General features: G+C 20.5%; 5 protein-coding genes across 5 annotated transcripts in view; 3 read left to right on the top strand and 2 right to left on the bottom strand.

Moving 5' to 3' along the window:
* The window catches only part of PGSY75_1455900 (putative dfg10 like protein), a gene marked incomplete at both ends in the record, with an annotated part of 2,109 nt that extends 1,522 nt beyond the window's left edge, over nucleotides 1–587 (top strand). Inside the window, 4 exons of the mRNA XM_018788244.1 lie at nucleotides 1–123; nucleotides 281–324; nucleotides 410–461; nucleotides 554–587. Coding sequence (XP_018639615.1) covers nucleotides 1–123; nucleotides 281–324; nucleotides 410–461; nucleotides 554–587 — 253 coding nt within the window. The remainder of the gene's footprint in view (nucleotides 124–280; nucleotides 325–409; nucleotides 462–553) is intronic.
* A 543-nt stretch (nucleotides 588–1,130) lies between these two features.
* Nucleotides 1,131–6,162, bottom strand: PGSY75_1455800 (LCCL domain-containing protein; the record flags this gene model as incomplete). Its single annotated transcript, XM_018788242.1, has 2 exons — nucleotides 1,131–5,590; nucleotides 5,772–6,162. 2 exons carry the CDS (start codon nucleotides 6,160–6,162, stop codon nucleotides 1,131–1,133), a joined length of 4,851 nt encoding a protein of 1,616 aa, XP_018639614.1.
* A 2,683-nt stretch (nucleotides 6,163–8,845) lies between these two features.
* Nucleotides 8,846–12,314, top strand: PGSY75_1455700 (hypothetical protein; the record flags this gene model as incomplete). Its single annotated transcript, XM_018788241.1, has 2 exons — nucleotides 8,846–9,746; nucleotides 9,922–12,314. The coding sequence occupies 2 exons, from the start codon at nucleotides 8,846–8,848 to the stop codon at nucleotides 12,312–12,314; spliced, it is 3,294 nt and encodes a 1,097-aa protein (XP_018639613.1).
* A 1,779-nt stretch (nucleotides 12,315–14,093) lies between these two features.
* On the top strand, nucleotides 14,094–19,742 carry PGSY75_1455600 (putative ferlin; the record flags this gene model as incomplete). Its single annotated transcript, XM_018788240.1, has 1 exon — nucleotides 14,094–19,742. One exon carries the CDS (start codon nucleotides 14,094–14,096, stop codon nucleotides 19,740–19,742), a length of 5,649 nt encoding a protein of 1,882 aa, XP_018639612.1.
* A 683-nt stretch (nucleotides 19,743–20,425) lies between these two features.
* PGSY75_1455500 (putative AP-1 complex subunit gamma) overlaps nucleotides 20,426–20,809 on the bottom strand; it is a gene marked incomplete at both ends in the record, with an annotated part of 3,603 nt that continues 3,219 nt past the window's right edge. The window contains 2 exons of the mRNA XM_018788239.1: nucleotides 20,426–20,641; nucleotides 20,753–20,809. The exon at nucleotides 20,753–20,809 is cut by the window's right edge and continues 126 nt beyond it. Of these exons, the coding sequence (XP_018639611.1) occupies nucleotides 20,426–20,641; nucleotides 20,753–20,809 (273 nt within the window). The remainder of the gene's footprint in view (nucleotides 20,642–20,752) is intronic.

Raw genomic sequence — 20,809 nt, 5'->3', positions numbered from 1 at the left:
AAAAAGTGATACTTTTTATAAAGTACCATATGGAGGTTTTTTTCATTTTGTCAGTTGTCCACATTATTTTGCTGAAATTTTAATCTACTTTTCATTCTTATTATTAAACAAAAATATCACATGGTTATTTAAAAAAGAAAAAAAAAAATTAACATTAAACATATTAATATTTTATATGTCTTTATATATTTCTTGAATTTATCACTATATATAATAAAATTTATTTATTTTATTTATTCATCTATAATTGTTTTTATTTTTATTTTTTTTTTTAATTCAGTTCATTGAATTTCCTTTTAGTTTTATTAATCCTAATTAAAAATGGTAATCACTTATTTCTATAATTCAAAAATCATGTTTTATTTAAATGGTTATTATTTATATAAGCATATTTTTTTTTATCATTTAGGTATGCAAACGCATGAATGGTATTTAAAAGTTTTAGCAGACACGTATCCCAAGTAATTTTTTTATAAAATTATATAAAAATTTTTAATTTCTATTTTTTATTAAAAATATATTAATTTTATTATATATTTTTTTCTTAATATAGGAACAGGAAAATAATCATCCCATTTATTTTTTAAGTATATGATAACATTATGTTTTAAATATATAATACATTGAAGTGACGTGTTTTTTTAATAAATGGAGTACATATTTTTTTTATAGTACATTTTGTAAATATATTTGTAAATACTTCCTTTTCTTTTCTTTTTTTTTTTTTTCCCAAAATTAAATATATGAAGAAAAAATATTTTATATAAACATATATATATATATATATATAATATAATATATACTATTCATGATTATAAATATCATTTAATATGGTTCATTTAAGTAAAAATAACTCTTATATAAAAAATAATAAAAATACAAAGAATGTAGATAGAAATAAAAATATATACAATGTGTAATAAATAATATATTTTTTCTTATTTTATTTGAATGTAAACAATTGTTGGACATCCAAATATAAATGATTACTTAATTTTTTTTTATTTATTTATTATATTGAGAAGATATATATTTATACGTATGATGTAAGAAAAAATATATTTTACCATACATATATATATATATATATATAATACATATATGTATTTATTTTTTTTCCATTAAAGTGTTCATTTTTGATCACATAATGATATACAGTGGTTTGTCAAACAATCAATGTCCATATGGCTAGTTAACAAATCATCCGGTATAGTAACAGATTGACAACACATTTCACACATTTCTGTCAAACATTCTTCTTTATCATTATCATCTTCACATGATTTTATTAATTCTTCATTTGGAGATTCAATACATGATTTTTTAAGATAATTTAAAACTTCAGATGTTTGAAGAATTTTATCATCCAATTTTTGACATAAAATTTCACATTTTCTAATATCTTCTTCGTCTGTTGTGTCTATTTTATTACAGCATATGGTACAAAATTCATTTGTACAATTATCATTTTCTTTATCATATTGATTACAATAATTTATTATATCAACTATATTTTTATGAGTAGCACAATAATAAGCATCCTTCTTCATTTGACGAGACGAATCCTCAAATGAGTGTTTATCTATTGGAGTCTCTTTTCTAATATCAGCATTTTTATTGTCATCCATTTGTTTATATCCCATGTCCTGTTCTTGTTCATCCTCTTTTATTGTAGCTTGGTTAAATTTTGAAAAAATTGGGGGTAAGAAACTTTCAGTATCTAAGGTAGGTGTTGGAGTATAAGGTTTAAAATCAAAAGGGTGCATAAAGATATTACTAAATGATACCTTTGAACAATTATAAGAAGTAAATCCAACTGATTGTCCATCTGATAAATGTAATCCAATTAAACTGAATATAGGATATGTCATAAATCCAGTACCTAAATTTACATTAATATTATTAGAGCTAAAGGATACAGTAACACGATTCCATATATTTTCCTTATATCCAGAAATAATCGATTTAGATAATAATTGAAATTTCCCATTCACATTTTGTCTTAAGCGAGTAAATCCAGGTCCTATTTCTAAGATGGTATAATTTTTTGAATCTAAAAATTTGAACATAGTGCCTACAATCCCATTACTACATTCAGGATAAACTGAAAAATTTAGCACACCAGTTTGACAACTTTTATTTTGTAAAATAATAAAAGAAGATTTTTGTTCTTCATTTTCTACTTCTTTTATATTTGAATTTTGTAGTATAACATGTTTTTCATTCCCAATATTTTTTGCAAATTTCCAATTACTTGTACCACCAATCGAATTTTCAGGATCAAATGCCATATATGATTTATTAAATTTTCCTACATAATATTCTTCATATATATTACAACTTATAGGAGAAATGTTATATGATAATATTTCTTTTGTTGAACATTCTACCGATTCTATGGTTATATTTGTAAATTGTACATTATCTATACCATAAGTATAAAATCCAATAGTTCCAGATGAACTAAAATCATCATTTATTATGATATGAGGTTTTGGTAATTCATATATAGGTTTATTTGTTTTAATAACTGTTATTATTATTTTTGATCCTATACATTCTATTCTTACTGCAAACCAATCCGCTTGTTCTATGTCATTTCCATTAATAGTAGCTAATTCAGTTACTATGTTATTTTCAAATTTTAGCAATCTCTTATTAAATTCATTATTTTGTCTATCATTATTTAATTCTAGCATATAAAAATTATATTTGTCATATGATCTAAATATGAGTCCAACCGATCCTATACCTTTTATATGTACATATGTGGAAAATACAAAATCATAAAATGATTTATATCTTAAAAATGCATAACTTCCATTAAATGAATTTATGACAGTATTTTCCAAAGAATTATAAACACGTACATTTTGAACTAATGTGATACCATTTAGACCTTCATATAATGGATTATCTAATATATTCCATTTTCCAACTTGTTGTAATTGTACAGAATTAATTATTTCAAATGTATCATATATGTTATCTATATTATCTAATTTAAATGATTCAAATTCTTTTTGTCTTAATTTTTCATCTACTAAAATTTCTAATTTATATTTTCTCTTCTCCAACTCGGAATTAATTTTTGATGATAATACTTTTATCAAATTGAATACTTTTTCAACATCTTTTAGTGTTTCATTAGATAAAAGCTCTATATTTTTTTCAAATATTTCTGTTGGTTTTAGATATCTTCTAGCGTTAGAAATAATTTTTATTGATTGTTTATTTATTAATGCTAAAAAGGTGGGATCTGTGCTACCAACTTGCTTATTTACTATAGTTATCAAATCGTTAATAGCATCAGCAGTGGAAGAGTCAACATAAGTATTTTCTTTATTATCAATATTATTTATTTTATTATCTAATTCTAGGAAAGAAAATATTGCACTACTATTATCATTATCATTATTATTATTATTATTATTATTATTATTATTATTATTATTACTGTTAATATCATCCTTTGGACATTTGGGAGGAACATGAAATAATTTAAAGCCAACTTCTTGTGTATCATTTAGAAAACTTTCTGATATAATACCATTTTGAAAAAAACCTCCATATTCATTTAAAGCATTAATAACTCTTAAATGTATTAAATAGTGCTTGTCGTATATCCCAGCATGTATTGCAGACAAACATATTGAGCTATCTTCAGAATATATATTACCTTCACCACCTATGACACTTTCTTCAATATCTCTTTCTAAACAATCATGAGGACACTTAATTAAATATTCATTTCCAATCATCTTTTCTATTTCGCTTGTTTCTTTTAAACTACTTTGACAATCCAAATTTACAAATGGTTCTGGCAAATTAATAGAATTTATATTATCTGAACATACAAAAGCAGACATTTCACTACTGGACGAATCAAAAAATGTTATCCCAATATTATTTATACCAAATGTATTACCTACAGGAGTTCCAAATTTTGATATAATATCATGAACATTTGTTTGATAATCAAGTGAATAATAAAACTCGGAATCATCTTTACGAATGGCTAAAGGAACCGGATTTGTTATATTTATATCCATAATATCAAATACTTTTTTTAAGGTATATATTTGACTTTCATGATGTAAATGGATAGGATTCAATCCAAATGTGGCACATACATTTTCAACATCTTTTAATTTGTTAATAATTTTATTGTCAACTGATGGAATATAATATGTAGCACCGATTTTCATATCACAAAATACTCTTAACACATTTTGAGAACATGTAGTTAATACATAATAAAAACCTGAAGGCGAACTAGGTAACGCATTTTTTAAATGAAAACAATTATCTGCTGGATTATCACTTGTTTGTCCTAATTCTTTTGTTGATGTAGAATAATAAGAATTTAATGGATTCATTTTTATAATATTTTCTGTTTGTTTTATAACTTCATAAATATTTTTAAGAATAACATTTTTTATATTACTAATATCTTTATGTCTTTTCTCTTTTTCCAACTTACACTTTTTTAATTTAGGATTTAAGCTTTGTATCTTTAAAGCTTCATTTTGTATTTTTTCAGCATATTGTTGTAATTCATTATCTAAGTGTTTTAAGTGCTTGCCTTCTTCTAAATTCACTTCGGATACAAACTCAAAAAAATATTTATCTCGAGCATCATCTGTATCTTTTATTTTATCGCAATCATCAACTATAGATTTAATTCTGTTAGAATATACAGAAAATTTTTTAATACCATAAAATAATTTATTTTCTTCACAGAACTCAGGATTAGGTGCCATGAGCGTTAATCTGATATATTGAGCTTCTGTATTATGTAAATTATTTATAGTACTTCTTAAAAAATTGGCTAAATTACTACTAACCTCCTTATAATTTTCACCATCACTGCTTAAACTAATTGAATATTTCGTGGCTGGATATTTCCAATCAATAATAGCTTTTTGTAATTTATATATACTACCTAAATTTAGATCAAAATGGACTGAATCTGGAGCGGTCTCTAAATTGAATTCTTGAGAAATCCAGAAAGTATCCAAAAGCCCATCAACGACTTTATCAGATGAATAATTCTTATTATCCGATGATAATGTAGAGGTAGTTTCTTTATGAAGAGCAACATCAATACTTCCAGATTTATGACCATCTTGAGATAGACAAAAATTTCCATTTCTTAATATTTTCAATTGATTGTTTGGTAACAATTGCCAACTACTACGTCCATCATTATGTTCTAAGCTTGCATTACAATCTTCTAACGTGAGTCTGCCACCGTTTGCTACTAAATTATCTTTTAATGTTATACATAAATTATTAATTGGATTATATATTTGATTTTTAGAATTTAATTTCCACAAATCTCGACCATCTAAATAGGATATAGCAGTAATACATCCATCTAAAACCACTTCATTCTTTTCATCTATTTGTAAACATAAATCTTGTGTCAAGCTAGACATTCCACTTTGGATTCTTAATGTGGGATCTCTAGAACCTAGGACGTTGGTAAAATTTATACCAAAATAATCATGAATAGCATGCCTCATATTAACCTTAATAGATTTAGCTCTAATAACATGATTAAATATTATATTTTGTACAACATTTCCTTTAAAAATAAAAAAATTAATAAAATAAAATAAAATAGAAAAAAAAAAAAAAAAAAGAAATAAATGAATGAATCATCAATATAAATTAAATAAGTAATTTATTACATAAAAGTATACATATTTATCCTATTTCACATTTATCATTGTTTATAATAGTTTATTTTAATATTCATATATTACCAACTCTAGATTCAATTACTTGATATGGAACTACTTCTTCATATGGTTCATTACCATCATAGCTAGCTAAAATGGATACTTCTCCAGGTGTATAGGCCCAATGTATTATTATCCCATTCAGAGATCGCACATTTTTTAAGTGACCTATCCAAGAAACAACATCATTAACATTATGTTTCCCTTCTGAACACCAATATCCGGAACCCCTTGTTAAGGCATTTTCAGCAGCATATTGTGGTAGACCATTTTCGCCAATACTTGCAAAGGTAGAAGTAGCTTCACAAAATTCAAATTTGAAAAAAGTATTACTTATGTCATCTTCACATTTAACAAATAAATTAAACGAAAAAATTATTACAAACGCATAATTAATGAAAAACAATTTTGTCATAATTTGGTTATTTTGTTATATATACAAAAAAAAGGAAAAAAAATAAAAATAAAAAATATTATACCCAAACCACTATATTAAAAAAAAAAAAAATTATATATATGATAATCTAATTTGTGAGAAAACCAAGTAAATATCCTGATATTTACTTACATAAATTATAATTACACATAAAAAATAAAAATCAAAAAATAGAATATGATGTTACAAATTATTTTGTAAAAATATATAGAACATTTATTTTTATTATTATTTTTTTTTTTATATATATTTATTTGTCTACTCGTATTATATAAAATAAACTTATGTTATTTATTGAAATTTTTCCATTTATTATGTTATATCACATTATATATATTGTCCAAATTTTATTGTACATTTTATTTATTATTATATTTTTTATTATATATATATATATATATATATATATATATATATATATGAATACAATTAATGTATTTGCAAAAAATAAAATATATTAAATTGTAGACCGGTGATATTACAGATCTTTTTTTTTTTTTTTTTCTTCTTGATCATACAGAAAAAATACACATATATATATATATATATTTAAATATTTTTTCGTGATCTATATATGCTCTACAAATACATACAAAAAAATACAAAAAAAAAGTAATACAATATGAAAACATTCATAAAAAATAAATATAATTGAAAAAATAGAACAAGTAAAAAAATAAAAAATAATAAAAATTAAATGAAAATTGAAATGACAATTCAATCATTATTTATTAAAAAATAAAAAATGTAATTTTAATATTCTATCATATTAATTTAATTAAGTAAATATATATATATATATATATATATATATATATATATTTATTTATATTATTTTATAAATATTAAACTTTTTTGACAAAATTATAGACTTATGTATTTATTGATGACTTTATATTATTTATATAGACAGTCTTTTTTTTTTTTTTTTTTTTTTTTCTTTTATTATATATATAATATAATAAAATAAGGGAAAAGATCTTTATTCAGTATAACAAATATACCAGATATATATTTTATGAAACCCATGTGTTATTATTATTTTGTAAGATTTAAATGGAATTTAAAAAAGTAATAAAGAACTTAATATTTTTTAGCTATATAATGATATATATAATATATATATATATAAATATATATATTTTTATTTATATATACAATTATAAAATTGTAACAAATAATATATGACATAATTTCTCATTTTTATTAAAACATATTTTACTTAAAAAAATTAAAAGGAATACACTATATATATATATGTATGGATCAAGTAAGATAAAGAAAAATAAAATTCTTAAATTAAAAAAAGATAGTCTGTTATATATTTTTATCGTAATGCCAAAAATACCTATGAAGTTTAAAAAAATAAAACAAAATTAAGATACTACATAAAAACTTATATTTAAATATAATTTGAATATAATAGTGAAAATGTTTTATTTTACCTCTATATACTTTTAATTCGTTTATATATAATTGTATTAAAATTACTTATTACATTTATATTTTTTTTTTTTATATTGTATATGCAAAAATATTAGGAGCACTATAAGTTATACCAAAAAAAAAAAATTTATATAAACCTAGATGAGATATAAGAAATAAAAAAAATAGGCAACTTACAATTTTAAAATATGCAAAAGAATAGAATGTATAATATTAAAATTAATTTTTTTTCTTGTTTCCAATATATGTAATTTTATTTAATTATATAAATAAATATATATGTATGTATGTATGTATATATATTATATACACATATCATTTGAGGAAAAACGAATTTATAATAATTAAATAAATTATACACATATATAAAATATATATATGTGTAATACATATATATATCATATTTATAATTGTCACTTGATTTTTTTTTTTTTTTTTTATTCTTTCGTTATATATATATATATATATATAATACATTTTACATTATTTTGTATTATTTATATATCAAATGGGTACGAATATTTTTATATATGTACATATAATGTTTATTTATCATATTGTATAAGAAATAATTTTTTGATAAAAATTTAAAGAATATATATCATTTTTAAAATAATAATTTTTAGGAATGATTTATTCTTAATATTTTTCTTATATTCCAATGTAACGAATTTATTTTTTTATATATGAAAAAAAAGAATTTTTTTTTTTTTTTTTCAAATAGCCAAAAATTTTCCATAAAAAAAAAAAGGAATATCATCATTTATTTACTTTTTTTTATTATATTTTTTTTTTTTTTTATACACCTCAAAAAGTATTCCATGATAAGATGAAGAGAAGTGTGATTTGAAATATATAAATGTGTAATATATATAAATATATAATATTTATCTTATATACATATATGTATATAAAAGATATATTTTTATATGTATTATTTTGATCTAAATAAAAAAAATAAAATTTAAGAAATACATATAAAGCCAAAAAAATAATATAAGAAAAAAAATGTAATTTTATCCTTCTAATTCTTTTTTCTTTCCCAATATATAATAAATAAGTTTATATTTATATATAATATATTTTTTATATATACCAACATATATTTAATTTTATTTAATTATTTGATTTATATATATATGTTTCATTTTTTTTACTTAATATATATATATATATATATACATATTAAGAATATATTTTGTGAAAATATGTAATAATGGCTTCTTCGCAGATACGACAGTTTGCTAGCCTAATTGATCAGTTACCTTGTGACGTCGAAGACCTTAATTTAATTGATAATTTAGAAGTATATAATAAATGTTTTGGAAATTCTATAAATAACGATAATACTAAAGGTTCAGATAGCTTATTTTCGTATAATTCTAATATTACTAATTATTTAAATAATTTATCTAATTGTCAATTTCAATTTAAACGTATGCACAACACAGAAGAAAAAACATATTCTAATTATTCGATAAATGAAAAAGGAAATCCTATGTTATTAGATAGACCATATTTAAATAAAAATAATGAACATGATGATCATGATAAAAATATGAGTTTGTCCGATTTAATAAATATACAGTCTAATCCATGTACTAATAATGATGTATATAGAAATATTAGTACAAAAATATCATTTCATTCAAAATATACAAATGATAATATTGATATTAATAATAATCTTAATAATTCTTTATTTATTCATTCCAATGATTTAACAGATCAACATAAAAATAATTTTATCGAAAAATTAAAAAGTCCAATTATACTAACTAATAATAAAAGTATAAACAAAAATTCTAAAAATAAAAAAAAAACATTACTAAAAAATAATATCTCTTATAATAATAATGATGAAAAAATCAATTTTTTAGAAAACGATCAAATTATCAATAACAATAATCAAAATGATACTTATGCACAATATAATATCAAACATCCTTTTAATGATAATTTACCTCCATCTCATGAATATAATAACTTACAACAATATGATAATCATATGTTTAATTCAAATTGTGTAAATGGTATTAATAATTTTTATACAAATGGACAAAAAATAAATAATTCCAATCAAATATTTAATAGTTATAATAATAGGACTTATTCAGGTAAAAACAAAAATTAAAAGGTTTAATATAAATATATATATATATATACAATATTTTTTATATATTTGACTCAATTGATGTTTATATAATTTTATGTATATATAAAGTATATGTTTAAATTTTTTTTTTTTTTTTTTTTTTTTTTTTTTTTTTTCTTTTTTTTTTTTTATTATAGGTGAGTCCAATAATGCAAAAAGTGTAAACGGATTAATGATCAATAATAAATTAGGAAGTAAACTAGAAACATTAAATTTCCCTAGTGGACAAAATTTATCTAACAATTTTATGTCTAATAAAAAAGAAATGACTACATTTAATGATGTAATACAAAATGTGCAAATGAATTCACAAGGAAATATACCATATGATTTTTACGATATACTTGAAAGAAACCACGAATTGAGTAAACATATTTTATTATCTAAAAAACCTAAAGTAATAAAATTGGAATCTAATAAATCGTTAATAATTTTTCCAGTAAGTATTCATGAACATGGAAATAAATATATAGCAGTTAATCAAGAAGATCTTTTAGAATATATATCATCTTCTATTGAAATTGAAAATGAGGATATTTCTTCATTAAGAATAGGAATACATCAGAAAGAAAAAGAATTACAAAATATGAAAGCTGCTTACGGTATGCAAACTACCAATATACATTATTTAATTAATAGAGTTATATTTAAAGAATGTGAATATGAAAAATTGAAGAACAAAAATATTAGCTTAGAAAATGAAATGAAGAAATTAATTCATGAAATGAATTATCTTATTAGTCAAAGTAAAGATGGTTTATTTATGCAAAAAGTTTTTATTGATCATAAATCTAAATGTGTTTTAAAATTACAAGAATTGAAACCCTTCTTAGGTTCTTATTATGAAGATATTTTTAATTATATAACTTCCTGTAGAACATTAGGACAATTAAGTATATGGTTACCTGCATTCCAAATAACAGATCCTTCTTTAGAAACTGTAGCTAAACATCTAATCAAAATATTATTGAATGGTTTAGGTAGTCCTTTTAATATTTGTTCTGAATATTTTTTATCCAATCAAAACTGTAATAATAATATATCATTAGAAACAGAAGGTGATTTCTTTAAAAAAAATTTAGAAAAAAAAAAAATTATTGAAAATTACATAATTACTAATATGAATAGCATTAATACAAATAAAGAAAATAACTACAATTTATCAAATTGTCAATCTATATCATTAAACAGTGAAAGCTCTTCATTTATGGAAGCTGAAGAATTATTTTTTAATTCATCTAAATATCCATCTATGCATTCAGTTATTTTGAGAAATACAAAAGAACAAAAAAAGAAAGAAAAAATTATGAACCAACTAAATAGATCAAATACAACTCCTGAAGGTTTATATACAAATAATCATTTATTTACATATAGTGATAAAATAATAAATGAAGATAAAACAGAATTTACAAATTCACAGGATTTTATTAACAGTGTAATAGAAGAACAACATTTCAAAAAAAAAAAAAGTGATAATAAAAATGTGATAAAAACAAAACAAAATACAAACTACAATAATAAGCGTAATAATAGTAATACACAAAACAAGCAAAATAAAAAAATTAAGAAAAACAAGAATGTAAATTATAATAACAATATGACTACTAAAACAAATGATGAAAGTAATACATTTATGAAAACAAAACAATGCTTAGAAGGTTCCAAAATAAATGAATTACTAAGAGCAAACGAAACTTTAATAGAAAATGAAATAGAAACTAATATTTATAAAGAGAAAAGAGGGGATAAAATGGACTTAAGTCATTTTATAAATGTAAACGAAAATGAAGTGGATCTAAGTCATTATATAAATGTAAACGACAATGAAGTAGATCTAAGTCATTATATAAATGTAAAGGAGCTTAAATTACATTTAAAGGATGATAACACTATAAAAAGCAACAATAATCAATTTGATCAAATATCTAATAACGTAAATGAACAAGAGGAAAAGAAAAATATAACATCTAAAGAAAAACAGACTAATAAAAATAAAAAAAATGAAATATTAAATCGTTCTAATGAACAATTAGATGAAACACAATATAAGAATAAAATGAAAAGTAAAGATATACATAATTTAATTAATCAACAAGATACTGAAAAAAGTATATCCAGAGGTTGTAGTTTAAAAGGAAGTATGGAACATATTTCCGATAAAAATATTCTGACTGAATATGAAAAAACAGCTAGTCAGAATGATATTGAACAAATAGAATTGTTAAGGAATAAAAACATAGAAGATGAAACATTAGAAAAAGGCAAAATGTGTGATGAACACTTAATAATGTTAAAAAAAGATGAAAAGTTATATAAAAACAAAAATAAAACAGATCAGGAATTATGTTCCTTAAAAAATAAACCTTCTGATGAAAATCAAAAACAAAATGAATATTCAACCGATAATAATAATAATAATAATATGGAAATTTTAAGAATGAATAATCAAACGAATTTTAAAAAAATGGATACAATAATGGAAAACAAAAGTAAAGAATTGAATGAGGAGGAACAGAATAAAAAATGAAAAAATAAAAATATATCAAACATGAAGATGAAAGATAATTAAAATAGAAATATATATATATATATATATATATATATATATATATATGTTCATGATTGAAATGATAAGTTTGATAATTTTAATTATCATTATCCTTTATATATATATATATATATAGTTCTTGTTATTTATTTACCAAATTATATAGGGGCGAATAATTTCATAAACTTTTAATGATATTTAAAAGATGCAATTTCACTATATACATATATATAATCAGGTATTTATTTATTTTTTTTTATTGTTACTGTTTAAAAGTCTTACTAAAATACGTTTTATTTTTTTACATTTTTATCGTAATATATCCCTTCACAAAATTATATATACTTATTAATGTATATACTTTGGCGTATTTATAATCATATATAAATATAATAATGAAGTTAAATTCTTCATAAGAGAAACATAAACATAAATAATTATATATATATAAATATAATTATATATATATAAATATAATTATATATATATATATATATATATATATATATATATATATATATATATATTGTATGTATATATTTATATTTATGAAATAATTAAAATATACTTATACTTTTTCACATTGAAATTTTTTTGTTTTTGATATAATTTTTTTTTTACATCCATAAATTGTATGTTTGTATTTTAATTATACATTTTAGATATATACAGTTTATTGAATAATATATATATATATATATTTATTTATTATTTCATAAATGTACAATTTTATATTTATATTTTTTGATGTATCTATTTTTACATAAAATTTGTTTTTCTTTATCTCCATGTTCTCAATGTGAAAAAAAAAAAAAAAAAATTAAAAATATTCATTTCTGTCTAATATTTTGATTTTAAAGAAAGAAGAAAAAAAAAAAAAAAAAAAAAAAAAGGTTTTATTTGTATATATAGCTACTTTTTTATATTTTAAATATATATTTTATATGTATTTTTAATATGTTGTATCTTCACTATGATAATAATTTTGATGCATGGGTTGCACTAACTTTTGCACAGATTAATTTTGTGTTCTTTGAAATTTTTTCAGTCAATTTTTTGTATTTTTTTATTTTTTATTCTAAAGGGAGAATACAAAAAAATAAATATATCATTGTTTCTAATTAACTTTTTTTTTTTTTTTTTTTAAATTATATTAATACATATATATATATATATTGTTTCTAATTAACTTTTTTTTTTTTTTTTTTTAAATTATATTAATACATATATATATATATATATATATATATATATATATATATATATATATATATATATGTATCTATTTTATTTTATTATTTTTTTTTGGGGGTGGCGGGGATTATTTAAAAAAAACATTAACAACCCTTTACAAATAGTAAGGGTAACTTTTTAATTAATTAATTTATTATAAAAGATAATTATTATTATCGCTAGACATATATACAAATATATATTATATATATATTATATATATATATTTAATTATTTATTTATATACTTATATATTGAGGTTTATATAATAATATAGCTACTCATATTAATAAAAATTTTCTAGTATACTATGTTGAATGTACCATATATAATAAAAATGTAGAAATTTTTTTTTATATATGAAAATGTACATTAAATAAAAGACACAAATAGAAATATAAATTTTTTTATTTTTTCTTCTTTCATTTGTCCATGAATTTTTAATAGTAATATTATAAATATATATATATATATATATATATATATTAAAATATGTATGTTATTTTATATTTTTTATTTACCTAAATGAGAACTATTTCTGTCGGTTTCACCATTTACGAAGCACAAAATTTAGAAGCTGATGACAAAAGTTTATTAGATCCTTTAGTAGTTGTTCGTTGTTGTAATAATGAATACATAACAAAAAAAAAGAAAAAAAAATATAACGCAGTAAACTGGGAAGAAAGTCATATATGGGATAGAATTATTTTATCTGAAATTGAATGGAATGTTTCAAAAATAGAATTTGAGGTTCAAAGTGCTAATATTTTATGGCGGAATGATATAATTGGTGTAATATCATTTGAACTTAAACTTATTAAGAATAAAAGAAATCATCAAATTCAGGGTATCTATCCAATACTTTCTAAGAATGGTACTGAAATTAGAGGGCAGTTAAGACTTAAAGTTATTGTATGTGATGAAAATGATTATATAACTAATAATAATATTTTTAATGGTTTAACAGAAAGTAATAATGAAAATAAAATTGAAGATAATGAAGAAATATATAATGACTTAACAAAAGCTGTTGTTGAAGAAAATCTTGTAACTTTAAGAGATGAAAAAAGTCGTTTTTATTATTTATATGTAAATATACATAAGATTGAAGATATATATACAGATATAAGTAAAAAGGAATATCGAGATTTATATATAACATGTGATTTTAATGGATGCCATTTAAAATCTAGTCAAGCAAGAAATTGTATTAATTATACATTTAATGAATGCTTTAAAATACCTATTGCTACTCCTATATTAGATGATTCCATAATATTGAAAATATGGGATTGGAATTTTCTATCAAATGATGAATTGATAGCTATAGGTGTATTATCATTTAACCAAATAAAAAATAAATGTCTTAATCCAACATGGCTTAATTTATATGGTTTTCACAAAAAAGAATTTGATTTGGAAAAAATTACAAAAAATAATATGAACAATAATAATACTAATAATTATTATGATATATCTAATGATTATAATTTACTTTTAGAGGGGAATTTTTATCTAGGTAGAATATGTATCAGTAGTTATGTTGAAAGGATAAACAATTTTGATAATCTAAATATAGCCATTACTCAAAGTTGTTTAGCATATGATGACCCTTTATATATACCTATAACTTTATTATGTGATGTTTATTTAGTTACAGGAATTTTGTCAAAAAATATTTACGTCGAATTGACATGCGGTCCACATAGAAAAAAAACACAATGCGTATCAGTTAGTGAAATGTTACAACAAGATGTAGAGGCTAAACAAAACAATACAAAAAAAAAAACAAAAAAAAAAAAAAACAAAATTATAAAAGGTATACATAATTCATATTTAGATAATCAAATTGTAAATAATAATTATGATAATAATATTTATACATATAATCAAAATACTAATCCACTATTCACATTTGATGAGATACTTAATTTGGATAACGTTTTCAATAAGGTCACTGAGAAGCAACAAATTATTGAAAATAATGAACATACAGAATTTTATTTTAGTGCTAATAAAGGAAAAATAGAAAATATGAAATTATGTGTTGTTCAGGAAGAATATCAACAATGGGATATCATCATAAATGTATATGAAAAGGTATATGATAATACATATAATGAAAATAATTTTCTTCCAAGTCTTTTATATAATAATGAAGATACAAAAAAAGATGAAGAATCTAAATTAACTGAATATCAAAAATATAGAAAGAAAAAAGAAGAAATTGAACAATATGAACAAAATATATCTAATCATATGGATAGAAGAATTGCATATTATAGAATGCCCTTAAAAAATGTTCTTTCATATAATGAAAAAATATCTAGATGTCCTATATGGATTCCATTAAAAAATATTCCAAAAAATGTACAAGGTGATTTTAATTGTATGTATAATATTTTTCAAAATGGTTCTATATTATTAAATTTAGAAAAATCTTTTGATGTACAATTAGGAATAAATAGAAGGAAAAAATTAATACCTGTTAATTATGAATTAAGATGTTATATATATGCTTGTAGAAATGTTATATCACATTTTAATGATTCACCTAATACATTTGTACATATATCATGTGCAGGAAAAATGAAAATTACTTCACTTTCTTTAAATACATGTAATCCAGTCTATTTACAATGTCTTAAATTGAATATTAATATTTTAACAGATTATTCCATAGGTTTACCTACCATCCCTCTCATCATTGTCACCTTGTATGAATTCCACAATGATACTTTTTATTACATAGGAAGATGCTATTGTAATTATGATATATATCTTAAACAAAGTGGGAATAAATATAATTTTACAGAAAAAGGATCCAAATATAATGTAGTTGAACAAATAAAACCTAAATGGATAAAACTAAAAGGAAGCAAATATACAAAGGCAATGTATGCGAACAATTTATGGCAACATAATGGTAATGATAAAAGAATTATGCAGGAATATTTGTATGAAAAACAACAAGAGATATTCAACAATAGTAATATCAACAATAATAATAATAATATTAATAGGGATAATTATCATAATAATAATATGTATCAATATAATGATTTATTATATGGTGAAAGAGTTGGTGATATTCTATTATATTTTGAACTTGTTCAATCTAAAGATGCAATGAAATTTCCTATTTATCCTATGATCACTGAAATAAAAAAATGTACCCTATCCTTTTTTTGCATGTCTTTAGAAAATCTTATATTAATGAAAAAGCAACATTTCTTAAATAAACTATCATTTGAACAAAATAAAAAAAATCAAATAACAACCCCAATTATACTTTTGTCTATAACGTCTTATTCTTCTTATGGGAAAAAAAAAAATGAACTCATGATTAAATATGAAAAAACATTAAAAGCTAATACAAGAATACAATTAAAAAATTGGAAAAATTCATTCAATCAACAAAGTTTTGAAATGTTCTCAATAGAAAATATGAATATTGACATTCCATTAGATCCTATATTTGATCCTATACTTAATATAAAAGTATATAACAAAAAAGTCAAATCAAAATATTTTATTGGAGAAACAAATATATCTCTTGTTCCATATCTTCCATGGATAAAAAATATAGATGAAGTCCTTTATTATTTACAAGCTCATGATGATTATTCGGAAACAATTAATTTGAAAAATATAGATAATGCATTTAATATATATAAAAATAAAAACGCAGCTCTTGTCATATCAGCTATTTCACTAGCTGACTGTCAGGACACATTATCCTTGAAGGAAGAAATTAATAAATATGAAAATGATGATGACGCTGCATGGAAAGAAATACCTCTTTTTAATTTGGACCAAGGAAATCAAAAAGAGGATAATAAAAATATATCCGCTGAGTCTAAAAAGGTAATTAATAATTATGACGGAAATAATAATGGTGCATATGAAATGGAAATGTACAATATGGAAGCACACAACATGAAAAATTATGATAATAATAATAATATTAATAATTACAATAATTACAATAATTACAATAATTATAATAATTATAATAATTATGGAGGTCCAGACAAATTTTATAATAATAATATACAACAAAATGATATAAGAAATAATGCTAGGTATAGTTATACAAACAACATGATGATCAATAATATGTATAAAAATAATATATATAATCCTTCCCAATTTGGTGTAATTAATTATAATAATTATTATGATAAACATAATACACAATATTTTTATAATAATAACATAAACAATTTTAACAAATTATCAAATAACAAATTTAGCTCATATTTATCAAGAATTCAAAAAGATACATATAATATAAAATATAATAATAGTATATATAAATTATTTGATGATGGTATTCCTGAAATAATAAAATTAAGCTATAATGTTAAAAATTATCCATATATAAAAATATTAACAAGCAAATATATTTTAAATGTACATATTCCTCCAAGATTTATTTTATATGTAGAAGGTGATAAATTAAATATTGAAAAATTTATAAAAAATATAAATCGTGTATCTGTTGATGGTATTTTAGAAAACTATCTTGATGATATATTAATTCCTTCTTTACCCTTAATAAAAAAATGCAATAATTTATCATCTGATAATAATTATAATGAAAATAAAATAGAAAAACAAGGTATTAAATTTGGCTGTTTTGAACAATTTCCATTTGTTGAAATTATAGGTGGACAAATTAAATGTTTTACAAAAATTAAATATAGAAATTTAGAATCTGAAAATATGCCATTAAGTTTAAAAGATATAACAAATCAAAGTATATTCAGAAATAAATTTAGAGGGAAAAATAAAATCCCTTTATATTTAAAAATACGTGTATATGTCTTAAGAGGCATAGGATTATGTGGTATAAATAATGAATATACGGCAAATCCATATTTGATTTTTTCATTAGGGGAAAAAACATCTAATTTAAGAAATGCTTTCAAACGTTCAAATATAAATCCAGAATTTGGATGCTTATGGGAAAGCGAAGCTATATTTCCTGAAGATGAAATATTAACTATTAGTGTTTATAGTGCTGAAGATAATTATGATAAACAAGTAAATGATATATATATAGGATCAACTGAAATTAATTTATTTGATAGATGGATGAGTAAAGAATGGAGACATATGATGAAGAAAAATAAAATACCTGTTGAATATAGACCATTATATAGTAATTATATAAAACATCCAAAAAGTGTTTCATCTAATAATTACAATACGATGAATAGTTGGAATAATATTTTCTCATTTTTTGACATATTTAATTATATAATGACCTATACATCAACCACAAAAAGTAACAACAGCAACAATAATAATAATAATAATAATAATAGTAATATTAATATTTATGGAAATCAGTCTTTGAAAGATACACATTCAAACATATCCTTTGGTAATTCACAAAAGAACAATAACGGTATATTAGAAATGTGGATAGAAATTATGGATTATGAACAATCCAAGAAAATACCTATACATAAAATGGTTCCACCAAAAAAGACTGAAATTGAAATAAGAATAATTATATGGAGATGTACTATGATATCAAATAAAGATAATATTAATAAAACTATGGATTTAACAGTAACATCTGAATTAGATTGTATAACATATAATGGTAAAAATCCCACTATGCAATCAACTGATGTACATTATAACTGTAAAACAGGAAATGCTATATTTAATTGGAGAATTGTTTATCCTAATGTTACTCATCCTTTAAATACATGCTTTTTACAGCTAGCTGCATATAATAACAATAATGTTGGAGTTAGTGAATTTTTAGGAGAAGTGAATTTAGAACTATCCAAATATATACAAAAAGCATCACAAATATTAAATAAATTTGAATTAGATGCAGAACTTAAATTAAGGAAAAAAACAGATACTGATCATAATAAAAATACATATAATGGATATATACAGGTAACTGTTCAATTTATTCCACAAAATAAAGCTAATATAAAACCTGTAGGATTAGGTAGAGATGAACCAAATAGAAATCCTTATTTAAAAACACCTGATACTGGAAGAGAATGGAACGATTTTATGTATTCCATAGGATTTAATGATATATATAGGCCTTTCTGGAGTTCTTTAAAATTGGCTTTTATTTGTCTTCTAGTTATATGGGTCTTTGTATTATCCTTCGTTTACCCGTCATTGTTAATGTAAAAATTAAAAGTAAAATGAAATAAAATGAAATAAAATAAAATAAAATAAATATTAATTTATACATATATATATATATATATATATATTGTATATTGTTTAAATATCTCTTTTTTTTTTATGTCATTTTTAAAATTAATTTTGTATTCATCTTATTATATATTCTTTTTTTACTTTATCTATTCCTTTTTAATATAAAAAACTTATTATATAGTTGTCATATTATATTTTTTTAATTCATCACAAAAAAAAAATTATTTTTAACTCTTCTCGAATTGGGAAAATAAATATTTGCATATAATATTTTAACATCCGTCTACATACTAAAATAAAAACGTTATAATTTATTTCCTTATTATTTTAAGAAATATTAAAAATTATCATTTAGAGCGGAAATTATTTTATTTTCAAATAAGGATTATTAATATTATATTAGTTTATATTTTCAAAAAAAAAAAAAAAAAAAAAAAAAAAAAAAAAAAAGGAATTGGTAAATAAAAGGATAAATATATATGCATATAGTATTCATCTTTTTAATATGTATAAACAAATATATACATAAAACTAAAATACAAAAAAAATAATATAAATATTACATATATATATATATATATATATATATATATATATATATGTTTATGTAAAATCATTTTGAACTATATATAATAATTTCAGATAAATAGTTTTTATAAACCATTAGGAAAATTTCCTATATTAATAAAATCTTGGAAACTTTCATTATTCTTTACATAAGATAACCTAACCTTCATAAGAACAGGTTTTTTCTTAAATAACTTATTCCATATTTTAAGATTCTGTTTTATTGTATTTCCTTCTAATGGTAACAATTGTTTATCTGAAGCCGAAAATATTTCTAACTTTACATAATTAGGAACAACAGCCTAAAAAAAAAAAATACATATATATATATATATATATATATATATTAAAATGAAAAAATGAAAGAAATATAGCATGTATGTATAAATATATATATATATATATATATATATATATATATATATATATATATATTTTCTTACTTCAAAGACAAAGGACGATATTAAAAT

The sequence above is a fragment of the Plasmodium gaboni genome, chromosome 14 (genome assembly GCF_001602025.1).
Source record: "Plasmodium gaboni strain SY75 chromosome 14, whole genome shotgun sequence".
NCBI lineage: Eukaryota > Apicomplexa > Aconoidasida > Haemosporida > Plasmodiidae > Plasmodium > Plasmodium gaboni.
The sequence above is the reverse complement of the archived record's forward strand: the minus strand, read 5'-3'. Positions and strand labels throughout refer to the sequence as shown.